Here is a 26,754-nt window from a genome sequence, read left to right on the forward strand (position 1 = left end):
GCCCCCCCAAGCTGCAGTGCCTGAATCACTTTCAGCTTGTGCTTCAGAAACTCAAACATAGGAATACTGAGCATCTGAGACCCTTGGTGAAGTTATATCAGCAGCCCCTCCGGAGTTTGCCAAGGCCACATGTATTGCGTCTTGACGGTTTGTGTTTCATTGTTTTTGGCTCGGTCCATGAAGACTTTTTGATTTTACTTACGGTAGAAAAACCCACTTTCCAATCACGTGGCTATCCACATGGGACTTTGCCGTTAATGGATTACTACCGTCCATTTCTATGAAATGACATTTTCCATAAACCAACCCCTTCTCATGATAGTACTGCAGCCAACACAGCTGTGATGCAGTAGTGTAGGATAACAGGTAGTGGGTGTGTAGGTTAAAGAGTCATTTAATTTTCTGCTACTACTGTTAGTTGGTCACATGTCTATCATATCTTTTATTAAGCGTGTTGTTGTACAACTCTGCATAAATACATTTCTCCGTTTTAAATTTTTATCAGACTCCACCACCACCATTGTATACATCTCAGTTCCACTCTCTGTAGAAGAAATAATTTTACAGCTATGATTCGGGCTCGAGGTCGTCCAAGAAAACCCAATCAAAACCCAGTGTTAGATTTCCGTTCAGTTCAAGATGAAGCTTGGTATACAGTAGATAAACCAGTTTACTGCAAGCCAAACAGCACCCTTACTGTAAGATTCATGGATTTTCCTGATAAAGATGAAGATGAGGTATTCCATGTCGAAGATTTCAAGACTGCCAAAGAATTAGATGAGTTTGTCAACAGGTTTCGTCCAGCTTGTGTTCAGCTACAGGATAAAGAGTGTTATGATATGAGACGTGGATCGTATGTCTGTGCACTACTTGAAGAAGGTGAAGAAGAACAAAAGTTCTATAATGGCGTCATTGAATCAGTGAGTTGACTCAGTATCTGTTTTTTCATTGTAGTTATTAAGACAAATTTGTTTCGTTTTCTCTGTTTTAATTTGGTTTTTTAGTGGTTCTGCTGATGGTGATGAATCATTAATTTTAATTTATGGTTTGATTTAAGATGAATGTTATTGAATCTGTGAGTGAGTCAATTACTGATTCGTTACTTGATATTGGCATTAATGTTTGTTCTGATTCAGGGAATCTGGGTTTTGGGGGTTTGAATTTTAGTTGAATGATTTGCCCAACTCCATAGATTCTCAGTATATGTTTTTAATTCTGGGTTTTATGGTTTGGTGGTGGATGGTGGTCAGGACATAGAAAACATTTACTACAATATTGTACCAGCTAGGAAGTGCTATATGACTTCATTGAATGTTATTTTTGATATTATTGCGTTGTGTTATTAACAGATAGAGCGAGAACTTCACACACGCGAAGGAGGAGAAGAGATCTGTTCTTGTATATATGTGGTTGGCTGGCTAGAAGGTCCAAGGAAAAATTGTACTCAACAAATGGGGCTTAAGCGTATCTGTAAACTTCAACCAGGATCGCCATTATTTGATCCAGCGCTGGCATCTTTCGTGAAGATGGCACGAACACAGCTAATTTGATTTGGTATCAAATGATAGTCTTGTGCCAGTCGATAAGATAAGAATGATGTATAATGTTTGAATTTGCTAGTACTGCCAATGAAAGATAAAGGGGTTAGTAGTTAGGATTATTCAATTCGGTGGAATTATATGTACTGCTATATCTTTTAGGACAACTCGAGCGAATTAATATCCACCTAATAACATCGGTAAATTTTGGGTGTCACTCTTAAGCATATGATCAAATGATCAAATGCTTACTACTAACAAAGTTAATGGTTTTAATAGTTTAAACGAATAATAAAAACCAAGACAAACTAGACTGAGTAATTTAGTTACTTTGTTATAGCATCGTAATGATGGTTGGGAAAATTGCTGGTCAAATTTACAAATAACAACGTATATTAACAGGAACGACATAGACATGCTGAGAATTTCACAAACGTTTTAAGTTTGTGCATAAAATTCCATATGGGTTTTAAGTTTGAGTATAAATGTATAGTATCATGTCCAACTCTAAATACATCAAAATAGTGTAGGTGTAAAGTTACTGAGGAAACACTGATAATCTTCTCATTAGTTGAAGTCCAACATCCTTTATTGTGCATCCTAACTACATTAATCATCTTTTATACTCCCTCTGTACCATATATATAAGTTGACGGACCAAATCTCTTAGATTAAAAAAATTACCTTGAATTCATCATTTTTCATGTTTTTTCTTGTTTTACCCTTTATCTTGTTACTAACACAATTTTCCATGTACAATAAATAAGAATATTTGTGAGAAAATTCATCTTGAAAATAGGACTCCGCCTATCTAGTAGTACACATGAATGTAACTTCACACACTTGCAAGACTATTTTCTAACACCCTCACAACACCAGAGTGTATGCAGGTGCAGAGAAACTGAGCTTGAATCTGAGAAAAGAAAACCTCACAGTAAATAAACCTTTTGTGTGAACATCTGCAATATGTTCTCCGGTAGACAAAAAAACGAAATCCCAAGGACTTAGGTGCAACTAAATTCTCTGACAGAATGAAAAGAAAACTCAATATTCTTCATTTTGTTGTGAAAAAAGATGTTTGCAGTTAAGTAAGTTGCTCCCATGTTATCACACCACAATAACGGAGTTTTAGAGAATTGGTAATGAAGTTCAAAGAGAAAAGATTGAACCCAAATAATTTCTGAAGTTGCATCAGCTAAAGCCTTGTATTCCACCTCAATATGCTGGATTTGGAGACAATCTTTTGTTTCTAGAGCACCAAGATATTAGGTTTAGTCCCAAAAATATTTCCATACCACTCGTAAATATTCTGTGGGAGATATCTCCAGTCCAATCAGCATCAGAGTAGGCTTGCAGTTGTAAAGAAGATGATCTCCTGAATTGCAGGCCAAAAGACTATCTTCCATGGAGATACCTAAGTATCCTCTTGACAACTATCCAATGAGTTCTATAGGAGCATGCGTATACTGACAAGCTTTGTTAACAACAAAGAAAATGTCAGGTATTGTTATAGTGGCATACTGAAGAGCTCCATCAGTACTTTTGTATAAAATAACATCTTCAAACAATGGTAACTTTTCAACAGCATGTGGTTTAGAATATGGAGTGTCACAAGGCTTGCATGCACTCATCTTAGTCTTGGAAATTAAATTGGAAATATATTGTTCCTGAAAAAGAAGAATGTTTATCTTGAATTTTCAAAAAGAATTGAAGTACTCCTAAATCTTTGATAGCAAACTCAATGTGAGAGGATCAATTGTAGAATAACAACTTTCAGTGATCAATAGGTCATCTACATAGATGATAATATAAACATTAGTTGAAGCAATGACTCTATAGAATAAAAAAGTATCGGGGTTTAGAAGATTTAGAACTAGACTGCATCCATAACTTTTTCAATCTGTCAAACCAAGCTCTATGAGCTAGTTTGAGCCTATAAAGAGGCTTTTGAAGTTTGCAAACATGATTAGGAAGGATTTTATCAGAATTACCTGGAGGTTGCATCATGAAAATATCCCAGTTAAGTATCCACGCAGAAATGCATTCTTCACAACCATTTGTCTGATTTTTCATCCTTTATATAGAGAAATGGATAAAATTGTTCTTATTTTGGTTGGCTTCAGTACTATTGGACTAAAGGTATGTTGATAGTCAATCTTCAACTTGATTGTATCCCTTACCTACTAACCTATCCTTGTACCTCTTGATGGAACCATTTGCATTTCTTTTGATTCTGAAAATCCATTTACTACCAATCGCATTATCACCAGCATCAATAGAAAGAACTAATTAAGTACCATTATGTATTAAAGCATTAATCTCCTCATCCATTGTAGCTATCCGATTTTGATCTTTACATGCTTCAGTATAGGAAGTTGGTGCAGTAATGTCCTCACACACAATTTATACCTCAGAAGTAAATGCTTTAGGTTTTGTGATGCACATTTTACCTATGGTATTCATAGGATGAGCATTGGTAATAACTTCAGATTGTAAATAATTACATGTAGCTAATGCAAGAAACTGTTGTACGTGATTAAGTGGAAAAATTAATTACTTCATTTAAAATAGCAGGTATAGAAGAAATGTCTGAAGAAAATGGCACAATGGACATACTAGACAAAGTTGCAGAAGTAGATGCAGGGTGCTTAAATAAGTTGGCATAAGGAAATACAGACTCATCAAATGTCACATCCCTTGAAATTGTAATCTTGTTTTTCTGCAGACTTTAAGCATCTATATCCCTTGTGTAAAATGATTGTACCCAGAAAAACACATTTCACGGATCTTGGTTGGAGTTTATGATTATTGAAAGATCTTAAGCATGGATAACAAGCACATCCAAAAGTTTCCAAAAAATTTATAGGCAGGTTTTAGATGAAACATACATTCTAAGGGAGATAAGTTTTGTAAGATAGAGGTAGGTGGTCTGTTGATGAGGAAACTAGCAGTTTCAAACGCATAAGACCAATATGATAAAGGTAATGAGGCATGAGAAAGAAAGGATAAACCAGTTTCCACTATGTGTCTATGCTTCCTCTCAGCTGTCCAATTCTGAGCATGAGCATGAGCAAATGAATCGCTATGTCTTATTCCACAAGAATCCAAATAAGATGACACAGTTCGTTATTCTCCTCCCCAGTCTAATCGAAAAATTAATTCTTCTAGTAAGCTGATTCTCTACATGATTTTTTAATTTAACAAATATTCCAATATCTTCAAATTTGTAAGCCAGAGGATATATCCAATTAAATCTACTAAAAGATTCAATAAATGACACATAATACCTGAATCCATTTATTGAACACAAAGGGAAGACCCATACATCAATGTGAATGAGATATACATGACTATAGTCCTTGTTATTTGACATAATTGGATATGGTAAACAATTTTAGCTAACTGAAAATCATGACATATGTAGTAGACAAATGATCATGAATAACCTCATCCATAGAAGCCAGGACATGCTTCAAAGATTTATATGCTAGATGACCAAGTTTTTTTTGCCAACTGGAAGTAGTAGAAGTACTAGATGTAAATGTTTGTTTAAGATGTGTTGCAGTGAATTCCAAATGATAGAGTCCATCTTTAGCAGGAACATTAAGTAGAACCTTGTGAGTAACCATATCCTTCACATGAAGTAGAACAGTTGATATTACAAACTTCGTAGATCCATTATGAAAGTTAGAAGAACTGATATGAGTTATGTGCAAACCTGATCCATTTCATACATGCATTTGTTCCCTGGTATTCATAAATGCAAGTTGAGATTTGACAAATCATAAGTAAGATGATGTGTAGCACATGAATCTGGAATCCAACCATACGAAGAAGTAGAAGCATCTTCATTGTACACTTCAAAAGATTCAGGTTCTGGGCACCCAAAATTCCTCGTACTCCTTACCAAAACCATCAGAAGAAACATTGTACGCTTGATCCATGTCGTTATTTATTTATTTTTTTGCTAAGTTAAAAATATGGCAGCAAATGTATGTAGATTGCGTCTGCCGAGAGTCGCTCTTGTGGTGTTTTCCTTTACCTTAATGGTGATTATTTCCTCCACCTTAATGGTGATTCTTTTCTTTCACTCTTGTAGTGATTCTTTCTTCATCCTTGGGATGATTTTTCTTTGTTTGTTATAACAATTCTTCCTTTAAAGGGTATTATTTTGGGTATGGTTTCAATTCCGAAATTTTGTTATGAATCGAATAGGATTAAACTTGATTTCAATGGTGAGAGCATGGTTGATTTATTGGAAGGAAAAAATACAACCATTGGCAGAAAAGAAGCCTTTAACATAGTATATCATTACATGTTACATTGGATTATCTTATCCAATGGTGGGATTTATGGATTAAACATCTTAACTGATCATTCAAGAAACTCATGGAGGGGTTTTTCATCAACGGCATTAGTATTTTGGGGAAGGGTATTTTACATTACAATTGTGGGTTCAAGTTAAAGAGGTGATATATGCGATATTCTTGAAGATTCTGTTACAAGGGATTTGATACTGCCGATCAAATATCGTGATTCTACTGCTAGTGTATGTTCTCCCCGTCACCAGATTTTGACAATCAGAAAAGCTTCTCAACCGTCAGATTTACAATGGGGGTGGCTACTGCTTAGTCGTCAGTTACCTACATTCATGCGAGGTTCCTACTCTCACGAACTCACGATGGAAGCACACCTTTTCAGCCGTTACACAAGCCCTCTTATTAGCTTGAAAGTGTTAAAACGTAAACTATCCATATTCTCTTTCATTATTTCTTTCACTACCCACATATCCAAGCCAAAACCGAAATACAAAGCTTGGGTATATCACCTGAAGACATGAGCAAAACAAAACCTAATTTCCTTAGGTTTAATTTGTGGGAGGCGGAATCCCTGGTTACTTTTATTCATGATCATCATAAAAGAAGAGCTAAATCAATAGTTCGTAATCTTGCAAATTATGCTATTCAGCAACATGTTCATTATTTATGGACATCTTCTCCAAGCCCCTTCTACATCTTGCTTCTTGCGGATGCTTCTTTACTTATATTTTCGTTTGTGCTGGTTTGGAGTAGTAGTATTTGTTTTTTATGTTCTTAATTTGTACTCTGTCATTATATTGTAATATTGAATTATTAATATAATGAATTAAGATTGCTATCAAAAAAATAATAATAATAATAATAGTTGAGTGTCCAGGTTTCTTACATATCTGACATTCAATGCAGTAACTGTAACTCATTGGTGGTGGATAAAAGTTAGTGTTATTAGTAGGTCTTCCAAATCTACCACTTCCACTAGGAATGCTACCAGCACGAAATCCTCCTAAAAATCTTCCACCATAACGGTTTCCTCTATATCCACCAGATCGATTAAAACCACATATAAGAAGATATGAATTAATTCCAATGACTTGAGACAGGACCATATAGGCATTAGACTGGTCATACTACTGGTTATCGTAACTAGATTAAGGATTATGAGAACCTGAAAATTGATTACTAAAGGAATGAGAAGAAGAAACATGATGTTGTTAAGATATGTTTGCAGAAACAGCAGTGAGATCAACATTAGGTTCAAAATTCATTCCAGTCTCCTCTGAAAGAAGTAAACCAAGTAACTCAGAAGATGTACTGAGATTGTCATTTTTGAGTTGTTGAGTACTAATTGATGTCTTGAAAGCATTAAACTGTGAAGGTAATCCTTGTAAAATATGGAAAACCAGATCATCATTAATAGGACGATTAATTTGTGTTAATTAGTGAGAGGTGATTCTTGCATTGAAATAGATTAACATCGAATCGGAACTCTTCTAATTAACTGTAACAAGATCATTTGATTTCAATTGCGTCAATCTTGCTTTAGTTGTAGTATTGTAATTATGTTTAAATTGAAAACCATACTTCATCAGAGGAAGTACAATCAACAACTTGAGAGTAAATCTCTTCAGTGCAGACAAAAAATAACCAAGAAAAAATTGCTTGATCTCTTTACGGAAAAAATCATTATTTGGATCTAAGTCAAAAAATGTAAGATCATCAACAATTGCAACACCAACATTTGAATTATGTTGACCACCTGATCCGATGACCAACGTACACATTGATTCACTATTGCCAGTTACCACACTCAAACATTATGTATGCACAACGCACACATACTTCACAAGCTTATAAGACTATTCTCTAACAATTGTCTATCATTAAGCTTTCCTGATTTATCTGGTAAAGATTGCATTGCAGCTTGGTTACAAGTTACAACAAACGGCTAACAGGATATCTTCTTGAGTGGGAGCTGTTCTCGTCTGGGCGATCGGAAAGCCAAACATAGACTACTTTTTAACAGGCAAAAGTCATAGACTGATCATGTGATTTCCAAATCTAACTCCTCATTCTTTCTCATGTGCTTTCCAGAGCTAACTCTTCGTTCAGGACCTATAATTAACTTAGAGGATGATACTGATTCTTGTAGTTTTCTCCCATGTCTAATTAGTGTTTTCCCTTTCTGTAGTAATTCATTCGAAATGAGATGCTGAAATACTCCTCCATAAAAGTTTACTCCCTAAATTATGGGATAGAAGTTAAATTACCAAATATTTTTGTTTCGGGTCAAAAATATATCTTACACCGATAGTTTGTATAGAAGGAATTTGTTTCTTGAAAATTGCAATCGACGGTAACTTTATAATGCGAGATCGGGATATTAGATCATAAAATACCAATAATGTGAGTCACACTTATCATATATTCTCCCGTATTTAGAAAAGAGTTACCATCATTTTATCATTTTTAACTAAAAATAGACCAAATTGAAAAAGTGATGGCAATTCTTTCCGGGAACGGAGGTACTTATATTGAAGATTTCCAACTATCGCCCAATATTCCTTAGGCAATCAAACGGGCCAAGAATAGAAACCTAAAGAAGATTTGCATTCTAAGTGATCCAAGTAATTGCATTTCCTATTTATGTAATAAAGGTTACCAAACTAGTTGGTGTAGCAGCTCAATTCTAGATGATTGCATTTCTTTGTTAAGTACTTTTCGATTCTCGGAATCCCAAAATATCGCAATAAACTTTAATGGGTCTGCTGACCCAGCAGCCAAATATTGTAAGAGGAATGGAGTGATAGGTGAATGGTTAAATAGCCAACCTCACTTTTCTCTCAATCATCTGTACTTTGACTTTCTTCAATGAAATTTCTTTGTTAGCCAAAAAAAAAGAGGTGTAAATAACATTTTTTTTTATGAATTGATTATATAATAAAAAAAGAAAGCTAAAAACTAGGAATCAACAGACCGACCCCTAGTAAAAAGGGGAAAATAAAGTGTTGGTGATTGTCCCCGTAAAGGCGACTGACGCCCTAATGTTGTAACCTGCCAACAAATGTTCTTCCTCGAAAAAAACAGAGTTTTCTATAATTGAAATAGCCGGAAAAAAAATTGACATGATTAAACTCCAACTCTGATGAAGAGAAGATTTGGAAGCCTCTTTTTCCGATCTATTTGCAGCCTGGTTACTGTGTAATGGTGTGTAGATAAATCCCAAAAAATTATCACAACTAGATAAAATAAGCATGGCTTCTTTGAGAATCGATTCATTCGGTCATTTGACTAAGTTTTTCTTCCCTTGTGTAAAATCCAGAATCCTCTCGCAATCCCCTTTCGTCCCTAAATACTTTAAGTTCATCTCTTTAGTCCATTTATCTCCCTACAAAAGTGCTAATGCCTCTGCCTTTTATGGGCATGTGGCTCTGAAGAATCCTGATTTTACTCCTTGGTTGTTCCCTGCACAGTTCCTTAAGATTAGACCGAAACCAGAAATCAAGGATTCTGAAACCCAAGCAGCGTCGAAATTGATCTTTATTTGGTTTGCTAATAGAGGATTTCAATAATAATTTGTTTTCTCAATTTGATGTGAAACATTAGCTTTATTTATATTTGCATCCTATGGAGGTTTCCAAAATTGTAAGTGTCTCAAAACTGCAAGGCTAATGCTCAACGAAGAACTAGATTTATTTTTGAATATTCTGCAACACTTCTCCTTACATATCAACCAACATTTTGTAATTGCTGAATATATGTCAATTGAGTTACCTGTAACACTCATCCAAACACTAAAATAATCTATGAAAGGAGTTCCAATTCCCAAGTCAGGACACATACCAGCCATAGGAGGTAGCATCCACAAAGACTTGGGAAAGGAACACTCAAAGAACAGATGAGACAAAGTTTCAATTTCAGAAAATACAATTTTGATCTGAAGAACCAATTTTGTGTCTGAAAGGTAGGGAATCATTTAAGCATTTCCACAAAAATATTTTAATCTTTTGAGAAATATTAATTTTCCATAAGGACTTCCAAAAAGTGTGTGTTGCCTCAGATGGAGCTACATGCATATTAAGCTTATCATAGAAAGACTTGACTGTAAATACTTAATTATTGGTTAATAACCATCTATTTTTATCTTTTTCTAAACCATCTTCCAGATAGCTAAACAAATTAATGTTTAAAATTTTCTAGGAAATAACATGAGAGAAAGTAATAGAGATTGTGAGTTGGTTCCACTTAAAGGTATCAGGGTCAATCAAGTATGATACAAGTGTTAACAAGGGATTTGTGTTGAGACCATAGTAACTTAAAGGGAATTCTAAATCAGGAATCCATCTATCATTCCAAAGACTAATACTTCACTCCAACGATTTCAGATTTCTTTTCTTCCCTTGTTGCGATGAACTCCTTGAATTGTCTCAACATGATTCAGAGATTGACCTCCCATACCCGATTCTCTTGTCAAAAACAGTAAACCTGGTTGTAGCTTCAAAAGTACCTCAACAAAATACAAACAACAAAGAAAGCAAATAGTATTGTGAAATGGGAAAGAGAAAAGGTAGATTTGCATATGTTTGGTGGATGTGGTATATAGGGGTATGGGTTCACAGAGAGATGGTATGAGAAAGAGTACACAGAGGTGGGAAAGGATGAAATGAAGGTGGTTCTGTTGTCAGCAAAGGTAATGGTGAGAAATGAACAAGGTTTTCTGGTCGTGAATCAGGGACGGTACTGGGGGTCGCTTAGGGGTGCTCCAGCCACCCCCAAATCTCTAAAACTCACCAAAAAAACCATGTTTTCATGTATATTTTTTGGATAAGAAATGAATAGCCCCTTAGAAATTTTATGTTTAGCCTATAGTGCTTGAATTAGCCCACCTAGAATTTGGATCCTCTTTCCGTCGCTGTCGTGAATAGAGATCAGGGGAGAAAAGAGGCGATGCTAGGGTATGTTATGCATTACATCCAATTTTGATGTACCATATGTGAAAACGGGTTAAGGCCTTGTCTTGACTTGTCAAGCCCAATTCTTCCTCTAATCCACTTCTAGGTGTAGCTGTGGAAACGGATTGCAAGCAAGATCACATACGAATTGTAACAGCTTCTTGTGTGATATTTTTGTTACACTCTTCTAGCGGAACCCTGTTCCTTTCTGCCGTTTCCCACTAGTCCCACTCATTTTGCTTCTCTAAGCATCCATGCTTTATTTACTACCTAAAAACAAAAAATTAAATTAATAAAAATAATTATATTTGAAAACAATAAAATAGAAGATTCGGTATAAAATGGGAAATTAAAGCATACAAAATGAGATAAGTGCCAATAAAATGATAAAGAATTATGCAATATTTGGCACTTATCAGGGACCACTTGTCTTTCTTTTTTTCTCTCTTAACACAAAAAAGCATGCTAATACGAAATATATTACTCCATAACCTAGTCGATTCATTAAAGTAAGTCATTAAAATGCTATAAGTATTCATAGAACACGATAATCTTTTGTCGTGAAGGCCAACATCTTTCTCTACTGCTCGGAGACCCGTTTCATTATTACGTTATACATCTTATAGTTTTCTCCCATGTCTAATTTCCTTTTCGGTGGTAATTCATTCCCATATGAAATGCGTAATTTCCGCTCTGTAGAATTCACTTCTAAAATTATGATCCGATATGATGAAAACTAGGTTTCCTGAATTTTCTGTTTCAAATCGACGATATATCTTACACTGGTATTTTTTGTAAAAGAAAAAAAAAACTCCCTTTCAAGTTGCAACTGATAGTAAATTTATAGTTCGAGTTCTATACGATTAGACAACTAAATATCAATTATGTGAGTCACACTTATTATGGATCCATGAGTTTTTTTTTTTTTGTTTTTTTTTTTAAAAGAGGCTAAGAATGCTCCTCTGAAGAAATTTATTTGGATTACCTCATTTAAGTTGAGCCTTGAAGAACTATAAGTAATGGGAATCTGCATTCCACCATCCTTCACATGGCCATGCGCAGCAAATTGGCATAAAGAGTGAGTTATAGAGTTTACATTTTTTTGGTACTGAAAAGAAAAAAAAGAGAATTCCTTCAAAGCAGACTTCTAGATCCTTGATTTCAGGGGCGCGGCCAAGAGTTGACTAACCCTGGCTCCACCCTAAAATCACTAAAATCATTTAAAAACTCACATATTTTTTTTATATTTTGTAATTAGCCCCCTTATAATTTATATTTAGTCCACCCTAATACCTACATTTATATAAAAACATTTTTTAGTCGTCCCCATTTTTAAACCCTGGCTCCGCCACTGCTTGATTCTCAATACCAACGATTTGATACTTCACCTAATATCCCACAATCACCCGAGTTACATTAGAAGCATTTCCTTCAACAACGAGTCTACAACCACCAAAGTTTTCACTTCATTTTCCACCGAGAAGGCATCGAACGGATGATATACAGCGTGCTTAGCATCGGGATATATAGGGCAGAAATGCGACCCGCCACTTGTGTCTATGCGTGGAATTTTCGGTGGAAATTTCGAAGTAAATTTAGACTTATTCTTCTTTCGATTATAACTTTGTGCACCAGTATTTGGACGAGTCATTGTGCATTAATTACCAGGAGTTGTTCAGATTTTATTTTTATTTTTTTTGTGTGCAATTACTTTAATGACCGGGCTTTAAGTTGTAATTGTGTACAACTGGCTTCAACTTTGGAGGCCCAAATGGTCAGACGTGTTTGTCATGGACAAAGTCATTGATTTAGAACGATTTTTTGGGGACCATGGTTCTATTTTTAGTAAGACATTTAGAAGTAAATCTAGGTCACCCCTTATCTGGATATTTATATTAATACCTAAACTACCCTTCTGATTGATTTTGGATAATGATTAGTGAAATGATTAACCTAAAGATGTAGAATTATTGAGAGAGTAAAGGTAGAGAAGATGAAGAAGAAAAACATGGAAAATAATTTTTTTTTTTTTTGAGTTCACTAATCTTGAGTATTCAAGTGATGATTCAATTGATGATAGCACATCTGAATCTTCATCTCCTTCCTCTTCTAGAGTATTTGTTAATCCTCACAATGATCCGGATATGAGTTATTTCTTAGATGGTGATTGTATTCTTCCCCAAACTCAATCTCAAGATGAAAACGATGGATTTTACCAACCACCATCGGAGGAAGAGCATTTGGGTTATCAGGTATGCTTCAAACTTAGATAATGTTGGTTTAATTGCTCCAAACTTTCAAAAAAATGAAATTTGCTACGTAGATTTGGGCCAGTTCAGTTAGCATATGTCAAGAACATGTAACCGATCACACCTGAAACTGTAGTTTGGTTACGTTTTCCAAACACGCAGGTTACCGAACTCGCTCGTTAATGGAGGTTTTGGTCGTACAGTGTAATGTTCGGTTTGCCCGCAATGTAACCGAACTTTAGGGTCTAGAAGTTCAGGTTGTTCCCAAGAAATCCGGTATTACTGTAGTCCAGAATGATAAGAATGAGTTAATCCCGACCCGAGTGACCACGGGTTGGCGTGTTTGTATTGACTATATGAAATTGAACAAGGTCACTAGGAAGGACCACTTTCCCCTTCCCTTTATCGACCAAATGCTAGAGAGATTAGCTGGACATAGCCATTACTGTTTTCTAGATGGCTACTCAGGCTACAATCAGATCTTTATTGCCCCAGAAGACAAAGAAAAAACTACTTTTACTTGTCCCTTTGGTACCTTTGCGTATAGACGCATGCCTTTCGGGCTATGTAACGCCCCTGCGACTTTTCAGCGTTGCATGGTGAGCATTTTTCCAATATGGTAGAAAAGTTTTTAGAGGTCTTTATGGATGACTTTTCAGTGTTTGGTTCGTCTTTCGATGAGTGATTGCATCATTTGTCATTAGTGTTGACTAGGTGTAAGGAAAAGAATCTAGTGCTTAATTGGGAGAAATGTCATTTCATGGTTAGATCAGGAATTGTCTTAGGGAATATCGTATCTTCTAAGGGTATAGAGGTAGATAAATCCAAAGTTGACCTTATTAAGACTTTACAGGTCCCAAAAACCGTAAGAGATATTAGGTCATTCTTAGGGCATGCAGGTTTTTATCGTCGATTCATTAAGGATTTTAGCTTGATTTCTAGACCTCTTTGCAACTTGCTTGCAAAAGATGTTAAGTTTGTCTTTGATGATGCTTGTTTAGAGGCTTTTGAGAATCTTAAGACTTTACTCACTACCGCCCCCATAGTCCAGGCACCCAACTGGAACTTACCCTTTGAGATCATGTGTGATGCTTCAGATTATGCTATTGGTGTTGTGCTAGGTCAGCAAGAAAACAAATTACTTCATGTGATTTACTATGCTAGCAAAACTCTGAATGATGCCTAGTTGAACTATACCACTACCGAGAAGGAACTGTTATCCATTGTGTTTGCCTTAGACAAGTTTAGACCCTACCTCTTAGGTTCTAAGATCGTTATATATACTGATCATGCTGCTTTGAAATATATTTTGTCTAAGAAGGATACGAAACCTAGATTGATTAGGTGCATACTTTTGTTGCAAGAGTTTTCTCCATACATTAGAGACAAAAAGGGTGCCGAAAATGTAGTAGCAGACCACTTGTTTAGGCTAGTTGTTGATTCCCATGATGAATCCCTTCATATAAGGGATAGCTGTCCTGATGAACAACTATTCTTTGTCACCCAAACACCTTGGTATGCGAATATAGTGAATTATCTTGTTATTGGTCGAATGACCCAACATTGGGGTAAACAAGATCGTTCTAGGCTTTTAGACGAGGTTAAGCACTTCTTTTGGGATGATCATTATTTTTTTAAGTATTGTCTAGACCAGATTATTAGGAGATGTATACCTGAGAGTGAACAGTCCAGTATTATTTCCTTTTGTCATGATCATGCTTGTGGGAGTCACTTTAGTGCTAAGAAAACTGCTGCTAAGATATTGCAGTGTGGATTATATTGGCCTTCGTTGTTTAAAGACTCCCATAGTTACTGTGTTACTTGTTAGCGTTGCCAGAAATTAGGAACCATTTCCCGTTGGAACATGATTCCCTTGAACCCTATTTTAGTTGTTGAGGTCTTTGATGTGTGGGGTATTGACTTTATGGGTCCGTTTCCAAATTCTTTTGGTAACCTATACATCCTTGTCGTCGTAGACTATGTCTCTAAGTGGATTGAGGCGGTTGCGTGTAAAACCAATGACCATAGGGTTGTGATTGAGTTCTTGAAAAATAATATACTTACACGTTTTGGTACACAGCGAGCTATAATTAGTGATAGAGGGTCGCACTTTTGTAATGGACCTTTTAGGCTTCTGATGAAGAAATATGGTATTACACATAAGGTAGCTACCCCGTATCATCCGCAAACTAGTGGTCAGGTAGAGGTTTACAATAGGGAGATAATACGTATATTAGAGAAAACAGTTAATCCTAATCGGAAAGATTGGTCGTCTAGGCTTACTGATGCCTTATGGGCTTACCGTACTGCGTTTAATACCTCCATTGGAATGTCGCCTTATCGTCTTGTGTATGGCAAGGCATGCCATGTACCTGTTGAGTTAGAACATAGAGCTTATTGGGCTGTTAAGAAGCTAAATATTTCACTTGACAAGGCAGGAGCCCATAGGAAACTCCAGCTCAATGAGTTGGACGAGATTCGTATAGATGCTTACGATAGTGCTAAAGAGTACAAGAACAAAATGAAACTTGTGCATGATAGAAATATTTACGGAAGTCATTTTCTCTAAGTCAAAAAGTTCTTCTGTATGATACCCGTTTACATCTCTTCCCTAGGAAGTTGCGTTCTCGGTGGACGGGTCCTTTTATTGTTCGCACTTCTTTCCTCATGGAGCTGTTGAAATTGAGACACCGGATGGTAGTAGTTCTTCGAAGGTTAACGGTCAGAGATTGAAACCCTTTTTAGAGCCCTTTCCTACAGGTGATGTTGAGGAAGTCCCTCTGGAGGACCCTGTTTACCCTTGATTGACCATCGAGGAAGTTGTATGTTGTATATTAGTTTTTTATTTTCTTCACCCAGGTACTATCTTTCCAATTTCTCCTAGTGTTATTTTACTTTTGGTATTGCTCTTTCATTAGAAACATTGAGGACAATGTTAGATTTAATTTTGGGGGTGGGGAAGAACTTTTTAGTTGCACTTTTGAAACTTCTAGCGTCACATGGTATCCGATTAGCTAAGTTTACATACTGTTTCTCACCGAAAAGATAGAAATTGGAATGCTAGGGATAACAACCTTTTGATACATTAGAGAAAAAGACATTGAGATCCTTGAAATTCAGAAGAGAACTTGTTCCTTTTAGAGGGTAACCGTGATGGACCTAACCATACATGATGGAAATGCAAGTAGGTCAGGAAATGCCAGAAAGACAAAGCAACCTCACAATGTAGTCTTAGTTACTGGATTGCGACTCTCTCTCAGTGGAAACTTATCATCATCAACAAGCGGAGCGACATCAAAATCTATGAAGAAAGTTGAAGACGTTTTAGGTTTAGAAGCAACAATAGAAAAGAATAATTCAAAAATCAAAGTTGAAGTTATAAGAGCAAACGATATAAGTTGTTAGAATCCATGATACCAAGACATCACAAGTTGTGAAGATCCAAGTTTTGAAAGTCCTTCTCTCATGGCCATGTAAATGTTTGTTTCCAAAAAAAAAATGAAAAAAAACAAAAAATGAAAAAAAAATGAAAAATGAAAAAAAATCATCGTTACGTGTTGTTCAATAAGGCCAAAGGGAAGTAGAAATTTATAAGTCAAGCAAGAAATCGAAGAGAAGAGTTAATTGTCAAGGTTCTATGAGGTTCGATAGTTTATCATCAACAGTTGAAGACCGAAGAGGACGTTGTTTCTACTGAGAACTATGAGAGAGTCGAAGAAAGATACATTTGGTTGCTTTGTTAGTCCGCTTCTCATCTGGCACAAGATCTTTCTAGCACTGGTTTAACTCATCACACGTAATTAGTCCAGCTGTGTAGCAGATGTCCCTCTCATCTTTTTCTCTCTCCTAATCTTATCCAGCTGTAAAGTAGCGGACGCATCTTACAATGTTTATCTAGTTGTGTAGCGGATATCTCTTTATCTAGCAGTGTTGCGGATGTGTCTCCCATTTTCTTCAGTCAGCTTTAGAGCTGACACCTTTAATTTCTCTGGCATTCTAGTTACTTGGAGATAGGTTGAGAATATGTATGTCCTCATAGCTCTTTGGATACTTGTGACCATTAGAAGTATTGGTTTTGTGGGTACACCTCTGGTAAACCCTCCCGAGATTAACTCGGATTTATTTTTTTAGTTTTGCTCGAGGACTAGCAAATAATAAGTTTGGGGGTATTTGATAGACGCATTTATGTGTCTAATTTGTCCTCAATGTTTCGTATTGTTAGTACTCGTTTTCGTCCTTATTATGGTGTTTTGTGTGTTTGTAGGTATTTTTTTGGAAATAAATATTTTTGGAAATTTCGGCTCGAAAAGTTGCCCGGGGCACCCTTGGAGGACATTTGCTATAAGGACCCTCCCTTTGAATAAGGGGTAACCTAATTACTAAGGGGAACCCTATTTATAGGCAGCTGCTAACCGCACCCCAGAACCGGATAGGGGGGAACCCTTCTTCTTCCTTTCAAATTCATTTTTTGGCGGGAAGAAGAGTTCACTCCTGGCAGTTTTCTCGATCGGATTTTGGATGGGTTAGAGGTAGACTAAATCGCTGAAACTTCATGGGTGGACGTGATATATCCTAAAAGGCTTGGTATGGGCCTTTGGTTCGATCCAATTTGGCTGGATATTCCGCGAGAAGCAAACAGAGCTACACGTTCGTGGGAGAGTTTTTCACGGGATTTGCTATGAATTGCGTGTGCTGCTGGGACTTTAATTCGTGTACTGAACGTGTATGGAGGACTCTTAGTTGCGATAGACGCGTGAAGGAAGTAAAGAAGGATATAAAACCATAATTTTGGAAATAATATATTCCCGAGTAATGGCTTTGCTGTGAGAGAATTTGGAGACATTACTGGGAGATATTTTGGTCCTGTGGAGTATATATACGGTGATGGGGACTCAGAGAGGCCGGAGGGAGAGTTTTGGAGGTTTTAGAACACCACAGAGCTTAAACACCAAAGTTGCAGAGCTTCCATTTTCTGCTACTGCATTTCTGAAGAACGCGAAGAACGGACCGACCAGGACAGTCGTTTATCAACAGTGATAACGACTCCCAGCTGAGGGTCGTACATCTGCAGCAGACTTATTTACTACAGTTTTTGCGACACAGCGGCAGCAGTCTTATTTTACCGAGGGTCGTAGTTCTCTGGTTTGTAACAAATATAATTGTTACAAACCCGGTTTTATCGTATTTCTCATATTCTCATCATTTGTAAACCATTTTTGAGCATCAATGAAATTCTCTGAGAGGTTTTCCAACATGATGAGCGGCTAATTCTCTCACAACCAAGACAATGAGGAAGCTATTTACGCATGAATAATTAGTAATTATTTATTCTCTCTAATTTATAATTTATAATTCACTCAATCACTACTTTTGCAGAGCTTTTAATTGTTTGCCAAAAATTTCTTCATTAGTTGTGATTCTATTAGATAGGTTATGCTTTGTTTAGATAATCTATGCTTAGGGATACAATTAATTTTTGAGAATTTTCCAGATTATTGTGAATTAAGAAATAAGAGTCTTAAAAGATAATTGGAGTTTTGGATTGTTTACCATAATTTATTCATGTGTAATAGTGAAATCAGTGTCTTGGTTGTTTTCTAATATCTTGAAGTCAATTTTGTAATAAGTTTTCTAATTTTTTAAATTTTTATTAAGTCTAAAATTCATTGCCTTCACAAGTCTTAAAACAACCCTTTTATCAGTATCTACAACAACTTTGAGAACACATCATTATGAGGCTACAAATCATTGTTCATGGCTGCGGAATTTCATCTCAATGTTTGGGGACCTAAATTTTGCCTCCACACCTGTGAAACTTTACTGTGATAATGCCGCAGCAGTATTCTTTTCTAAGCACACTAGATATAATAAGGGTTCAAGACACATGGATCTAAAGTACATATGCGTGAAGCAAGTTGTTCAGATGAAAAAGTTGTTCATTGAACACATAGGCACAAAACTTATGATTGCAGATTCATTTACGAAGGCGTTACCTCCTAAGACCTTTCTGAAACATGTTGGAAACATGGGTCTTGAGGGAGTAACAAAAAATTAGTTTCACTTAGATTTTTGCTTATGTTTGAACACTTATTGAGATATTATTATTGTTATTGTTATGAACTTACTTCTGTATCCACTTTAGTATACTTTTATGTTATTGGATGAATGTTAACAGAAATTGTTTCTTTTGAAGACATTACTGGACCATTATGATATCCCTATTTAAGGCCTGATTAAGTAAGTTTCTTGTGTTGTGGTACATGGAAGGGAACATGTTGATAACAGGACAATGTGCCACCGCCATGACTCGCATAAGTAATTTTCTTGGTTAAGGTATTACGTTTAACCATTAAATATGTCTAGCAATTATGCGCGCTTATGTTTTTTTATATAATTAACCATTAAATAAATTATTACATGGACCAGTGGGAGAATGTAAGAATATTTCTATGCATATAAAATATCATGTGGGCCCATGTATTATCTTTTGGTTAATTGAGAATATTTCTAAGTATATTGGTTACCATTTCTTGGGCTTATTTCCTATATCTCTTCCTTGATGGATGGTCGAGATTGAATGCTAACTCTAACCCTAGGAACCTTGGTCCTCCTTCTACCTATAAAAGGAACTCTATAGCCATCAGTATGGGGTTCGAGAATTTTATTATTTATTACACAAAAGGGTCAAGAAGGAGAAACCAAGATATTTCATTATATTCTGTTCTACCGGTGTGCTTGTAGCTTTGGAGGATTTCTTGGATTCAATCGATGGCTTCATCAGGTATTGTATTTTAACACAACTATGTGTATTGTGATTGTCATGATGTTCGAAGATCCGACCATTATATATATAAAATAAAACTTATAAGGACTTCAAGTTAAGCAGGATTATAGTACCAAAAAATTGTTTATACATTCGTGAAAGGCTAATACATTTTTGGGGGCAATTGATTTCTGTCATTGTGTAACAACCCCGGCCGGCAATTGTTTTAATATCACCAAGTGGTAGAGGCATTTCACCTATCCTAAACGATTTTTCATCCTACAACATGAATCTTGCAAGCATTTCTAAGGGCAAGTTCTACAGAGGAAATTAAAACATAATCTGCTTGCTTTAACTCCACTATGTTGCTGGTTAAGGCTAGTTAGGTCTGATAGGGGTGGAGAGTATTACGAAAGGTATGATGAAACAGGACAACATCCTGGACCTTTCGCTTTACTTCTCCCAAAGCTTGGAATTTTTGCTCAATACACAACGCCAGGTTCACCTTGGCAGAATGGTGTAACAGAAAGGCGAAATCGTACTATAATGGAAATGGTTAGAAGCATGATTATTCATGCGAGTTTACCCTTAAGTTTTTGGATGTGTGATCTTCGTTATGCTGTGTACATTTTAAATAGAGTTCCAAGCAAATCAGTTCTAAAGACTCCTTTTGAACTGTGGAAGGGATGGAAACCTAGTTTAAAACACCTGGAAGTTTGGGGTTGTTCAGCAGAAGCGAAATTTTATAATCCCAAAGAAAAGAAATTGGATACGAAAACTGTTAGCAGTTACTTTATTGGTTTCCTGAAAAATCCAAGGGGTATATTATTTATTGTCCTAACCATAGTATGAGAATTGTTGAAACTGGAAATGCAAAATTCATTAAGGATGGCGAAGTTAGTGTCAGTACACCAGTGCAAGAAAAATCTGTTCAAGAAATCAGAGTAATAATCCCTTTACCTCAGATTTCTACAAATATTGTGACTCCTTCGGTTGTAGAACCGATTGATGATGAAATAACACAAATAACGGCATCGGAACTTCATGATGAGACTATTTCCACAGAAGAAATTTTAGAACAACCATAAGAAGTAGCCTTAAGAAGATCTACTAGAGAACGAAAAAGGGTTATTTCTGATGATTATGTGGTTTATCTACAAGAATCGGATTTTGAGGGATTATGAAAGATCAGTTTCTTATTCACAAGCTATCAAGTGTAGTAATTTTGATTAATGGATTAATGCTACGAAAGTAGAGAAAAAATCGATGGATGATAATAGAGTCTGGGAATACGTTGAATTGCCTGAAGGACACAAAGCAATCGGGTGTAAATGGGTCTTTATGACCAAACACGATGCTAATGGAAATATTCAATGTTATAAAGCTAGACTTGTAGCCAAAGGTTTCACTCAGAAAGATGGCATTGATTACAAAGAGACCTTTTCTCCCGTGTCAAAGAAAGACTCTCTCAGAATTATTCTGGCATTAGTAGCTCAATATGACCTTGAGTTACATCAAATGGATGTGAAAACAACTTTTCTTAATGGTGAGCTTGAGGAAGATATTTACATGTTTCCACCTGAAGGTTTTGTCTTAGAAGGACAGGAACACATGGTCTGCCAACTTAAGAAATCAATTTATGGACTTAAGCAAGCCTCCAGGAAGTGGTATCTAAAATTCAACGAAACCATTCAAAAATTTGGTTTTGAAAAAAATGTTGTAGATCCATGCATATATCTCAATATCAGTGGGAGGAAGTTCATATTTTTGGTATTGTATGTAGATGACATACTACTTGCGAGTAGTGATCTTGGTCTTATGCATGAAACTAAGGAATATCTCTCGAAGAATTTTAAAATGAAAGATATGGGTGAGGCTTCTTATGTGATTGGGATAGAAATATCCCGTGATAGATCCCTTGGCACATTATCAATCTCACGGAAATCATATATCGAAAGAATTCTAGAGAGGTTTGAGATGAATGCATGTAAGCCAAGTATAGTTCCGGCTTCTAAAGGAGACAAGTTTGGACTCAATCTTTGTCTTAAGAATGAACTGGAACGTAAGAAAATGGATAAAATCCCTTATGTTTATGTGGTGGGAAGTTTAATGTATGCTCAAGTTTGCACACGACCAGATATCAGCTATATAGTTGGTATGATGGGAAGATACCTTGTGAATCCTGGAATGGAACACTGGAAAGCTGCAAAGAAAGTTTTAAGGTACCTGCAAGGAACGAAGGATCATCGTCTCACATTTACGAAGTCAGATCAATTTGAGTTGGTTGGATATTCAGATTCCGATTTCATGGGATGTAATGATACTCGAAAGAGCACTTTTGGATATCTTTTCCTATTAGCTGGAGGAGTAATACCATGGAAAAGTGCAAAAGAGTCTGTTCTCACTGGCTCAACAATGGAAGCTTAATTTGTAGCATGTTATGAGGCTACAAATCACTGTTCATGGCTGCGGAATTTTATCTCAATGTTTGGAGACCTAAATTTTGCCTCCTCACCTGTGAAACTTTACTGTGATAATGCCGCAGCAGTATTCTTTTCAAAGCACCCTAGATATACTAAGGGTTCAAGACACATGGATCTAAGTACCTATGCCTGAAGCAAGTTGTTCAGATGAAAAAGTTGTTCATTGAACACATAGGCACAAAACTTATGATTGCAGATGCATTTACGAAGGCGTTACCTCCTAAGACCTTTCTGAAACATGTTGGAAACATGGGTCTTGAGGGAGTAACAAACAATTAGTTTCACTTAGACTTTTGCTTATGTTTGAACACTTATTGAGATCTTATTATTGTTATTGTTCTGAACTTATTTATGTATCCACTTTAATATACTTTTATGTTATTGGATGAATGTTAACAGAAATTGTTTTCTTTTGAAGACATTACTGGACCATTATGATATCCCTATTTAAGACATGATTAAGTAAGTTGCTTGTGTTGTGGTACATGAAAGGGAACATGTTGATAACATGACAATGTGCCACCGCCATGACTCGCATAAGCAATTTGCTTGGTTAAGGTATTATGTTTAACCATTAAATATGTCTAGAAATTATGCGCGCTTACGTTTTTTTATATAATTAACCATTAAATAAATTATTACATGGACCAGTGGGAGAATGTAAGAATATTTCTATGCATATAAAATATCCTGTGGGCCCATGTATTATCTTTTGGTTAATTAAGAATATTTCTAAGTTTATTGGTTACCATTTCTTGGGCTTATTTCCTATATCTCTTCCTTGATGGACGGTCGAGATTGAATGCTAACTCTAACTCTAGGAACTTTGGTCCTCCTTCTACCTATAAAAGGAACTCTATAGCCATCAGTATAGGATTCGAGAACTTTATTATTCATTACACAAAAGGGTCAAGAAGGAGAATCCAAGATATTCCATTATATTCTGTTCTACGGGTGTGCTTGTAGTTTTGGAGGATTTCTTGGATTCAATCGATGGCTTCATCAGGTATTCTATTTTAACACAACTATGCGTATTGTGATTGTCATGCTGTTCGAAGATCCGACCATTATATATATAGAATAAAACTTATAAGGACTTCAAGTTAAGCAGGATTATAGTACCAAAAAATTGTTTATACATCCGTGAAAGGCTAATACATTTTTGGGGGCAATTGATTTCTGTCATTGTGTAACAACCCCGGCCGGCAATTGTTTTAATATCACCAAGTGGTAGAGGCATTTCACCTATCCTAAACGATTTTTCAGCCTACTGCATGAATCTTGCAAGCATTTCTAGGGGCAAGTTCTATAGAGGAAATTAAAACATAATCTGCTTGCTTTAACTCCACTATGTTGCTGGTTAAGGCTAGTTAGGGACAATCAAGCAGACTGAATATTGGAGTAGTTCGATGATCTTCTCCCTTGACTAAATCTCTTTATCTATAGAAATGAAGATTCCTATTGAATCCTTATATTCTTATCGTTTACTTAGTGGATGCCTTATCTGTATCCAAAACCATGATAGAGCACAATAATACTCGCGGGGGAGCTTAATATATATATATATATATAGTATTGGTCGGGCAGAGCTCCTATAGTAGTGAAGAAAGACATTTGAACTTCAACTCTTATTAGTCAACTTCCATCTCTAGCTTGCTCAAGGTTACTCTAATTTAGGATGTGATCTACTTTTCTCTAGCATAATGAGGAACTTCAGCTATACCAAATGTCTTGAACGTCCTGGAGGTAGTGCCCTTCTTTGTCTATTTTTGCATCCATAAGCTAAAATAATTGATTTCTCATTGAGAGATCGAGCAAAATTACGTTTAAAGACGAAAATAATAGAAATTATTTCATTGGTTTAATTGGGGACATCAACTCTCGTAGACTCTTCAAGTAAGAATCATATCATGGAATTTCGCAAGCATATCACGTAGATTCTGCAGATTATTCAAGTCGCTGCTACCGAGTGTTTGTTACTTCGATTCATATTAGTTTTGTGGTGAAAAAAAAAACTAACAGTTCGTAGAATATTAAAGCACCAGAAAAGAACACCAATATGTATTGCAGCGCTAAAGCAACATCAGAACCAACATTAATCGTATGGAAAACAATGAATTTGCACCAGTAACCATACGTACCTAGCAATAAGCAATAACCCCTGTCCAAAGGCTTAATGTAAATTGAAAGCAATGCTGCGTAGAGAATCTGTTACACAAAAGAATTACAGACTGGCCTTATATAGAGACAATACAGGAGGCACAACAGAAAGTAAGAAAAGTTGTTTTACTAGAAAGGCTAAAAAAACTCACTAAAAGACTTAAGGCAGGACAAAAGTAGATATACACACACACACTCTTTTACTAGCCCCCCTCAAGCTGCAGTGCCTGAATCACTTTCAGCTTGTGCTTCAGAAACTCAAACATAGGAATACTGAGCATCTGAGACCCTTGGTGAAGTTATATCAGCAGCCCCTCCGGAGTTTGCCAAGGCCACATGTATTGCGTCTTGACGGTTTGTGTTTCATTGTTTTTGGCTCGGTCCATGAAGACTTTTTGATTTTACTTACGGTAGAAAAACCCACTTTCCAATCACGTGGCTATCCACATGGGACTTTGCCGTTAATGGATTACTACCGTCCATTTCTATGAAATGACATTTTCCATAAACCAACCCCTTCTCATGATAGTACTGCAGCCAACACAGCTGTGATGCAGTAGTGTAGGATAACAGGTAGTGGTGTGGTGTAGGTTAAAGAGTCATTTAATTTTCTGCTACTACTGTTAGTTGGTCACATGTCTATCATATCTTTTATTAAGCGTGTTGTTGTACAACTCTGCATAAATACATTTCTCCGTTTTAAATTTTTATCAGACTCCACCACCACCATTGTATACATCTCAGTTCCACTCTCTGTAGAAGAAATAATTTTACAGCTATGATTCGGGCTCGAGGTCGTCCAAGAAAACCCAATCAAAACCCAGTGTTAGATTTCCGTTCAGTTCAAGATGAAGCTTGGTATACAGTAGATAAACCAGTTTACTGCAAGCCAAACAGCACCCTTACTGTAAGATTCATGGATTTTCCTGATAAAGATGAAGATGAGGTATTCCATGTCGAAGATTTCAAGACTGCCAAAGAATTAGATGAGTTTGTCAACAGGTTTCGTCCAGCTTGTGTTCAGCTACAGGATAAAGAGTGTTATGATATGAGACGTGGATCGTATGTCTGTGCACTACTTGAAGAAGGTGAAGAAGAACAAAAGTTCTATAATGGCGTCATTGAATCAGTGAGTTGACTCAGTATCTGTTTTTTCATTGTAGTTATTAAGACAAATTTGTTTCGTTTTCTCTGTTTTAATTTGGTTTTTTAGTGGTTCTGCTGATGGTGATGAATCATTAATTTTAATTTATGGTTTGATTTAAGATGAATGTTATTGAATCTGTGAGTGAGTCAATTACTGATTCGTTACTTGATATTGGCATTAATGTTTGTTCTGATTCAGGGAATCTGGGTTTTGGGGGTTTGAATTTTAGTTGAATGATTTGCCCAACTCCATAGATTCTCAGTATATGTTTTTAATTCTGGGTTTTATGGTTTGGTGGTGGATGGTGGTCAGGACATAGAAAACATTTTTACTACAATATGTACCAGGAAGTGCTATATGACTTCATTGAATGTTATTTTTGATATTATTGCGTTGTGTTATTAACAGATAGAGCGAGAACTTCACACACGCGAAGGAGGAGAAGAGATCTGTTCTTGTATATATGTGGTTGGCTGGCTAGAAGGTCCAAGGAAAAATTGTACTCAACAAATGGGGCTTAAGCGTATCTGTAAACTTCAACCAGGATCGCCATTATTTGATCCAGCGCTGGCATCTTTCGTGAAGATGGCACGAACACAGCTAATTTGATTTGGTATCAAATGATAGTCTTGTGCCAGTCGATAAGATAAGAATGATGTATAATGTTTGAATTTGCTAGTACTGCCAATGAAAGATAAAGGGGTTAGTAGTTAGGATTATTCAATTCGGTGGAATTATATGTACTGCTATATCTTTTAGGACAACTCGAGCGAATTAATATCCACCTAATAACATCGGTAAATTTTGGGTGTCACTCTTAAGCATATGATCAAATGATCAAATGCTTACTACTAACAAAGTTAATGGTTTTAATAGTTTAAACGAATAATAAAAACCAAGACAAACTAGACTGAGTAATTTAGTTACTTTGTTATAGCATCGTAATGATGGTTGGGAAAATTGCTGGTCAAATTTACAAATAACAACGTATATTAACAGGAACGACATAGACATGCTGAGAATTTCACAAACGTTTTAAGTTTGTGCATAAAATTCCATATGGGTTTTAAGTTTGAGTATAAATGTATAGTATCATGTCCAACTCTAAATACATCAAAATAGTGTAGGTGTAAAGTTACTGAGGAA

At 36.0% G+C, this 26,754-nt stretch overlaps 2 protein-coding genes across 2 annotated transcripts; both read left to right on the forward strand.

Moving 5' to 3' along the window:
• Positions 1-491: 491 nt before the first annotated feature.
• Positions 492-1,849, forward strand: LOC113307811. The gene is made up of 2 exons (XM_026556264.1): positions 492-920; positions 1,350-1,849. The coding sequence occupies exons 1-2, from the start codon at positions 570-572 to the stop codon at positions 1,548-1,550; spliced, it is 552 nt and encodes a 183-aa protein (XP_026412049.1). The 5' UTR covers positions 492-569; the 3' UTR covers positions 1,551-1,849.
• Positions 1,850-25,161: 23,312 nt separating this feature from the next.
• LOC113307882 lies at positions 25,162-26,516 on the forward strand. The gene is made up of 2 exons (XM_026556348.1): positions 25,162-25,590; positions 26,017-26,516. The coding sequence occupies exons 1-2, from the start codon at positions 25,240-25,242 to the stop codon at positions 26,215-26,217; spliced, it is 552 nt and encodes a 183-aa protein (XP_026412133.1). The 5' UTR covers positions 25,162-25,239; the 3' UTR covers positions 26,218-26,516.
• The last annotated feature ends 238 nt before the right edge of the window (positions 26,517-26,754 follow it).

Source organism: Papaver somniferum, chromosome 9 (genome assembly GCF_003573695.1).
Source record: "Papaver somniferum cultivar HN1 chromosome 9, ASM357369v1, whole genome shotgun sequence".
NCBI lineage: Eukaryota > Viridiplantae > Streptophyta > Magnoliopsida > Ranunculales > Papaveraceae > Papaver > Papaver somniferum.

Excerpts from the sequence above, each read along its gene's own strand:
- LOC113307882 (XM_026556348.1), top strand. The coding sequence starts at position 25,240 with ATGATTCGGGCTCGAGGTCGTCCAAGAAAACCCAATCAAAACCCAGTG. Across the intron at positions 25,591-26,016 it reads ATAATGGCGTCATTGAATCA|ATAGAGCGAGAACTTCACAC; the intron begins GTGAGTTGACTC and ends TGTTATTAACAG.
- LOC113307811 (XM_026556264.1), top strand. The coding sequence starts at position 570 with ATGATTCGGGCTCGAGGTCGTCCAAGAAAACCCAATCAAAACCCAGTG. Across the intron at positions 921-1,349 it reads ATAATGGCGTCATTGAATCA|ATAGAGCGAGAACTTCACAC; the intron begins GTGAGTTGACTC and ends TGTTATTAACAG.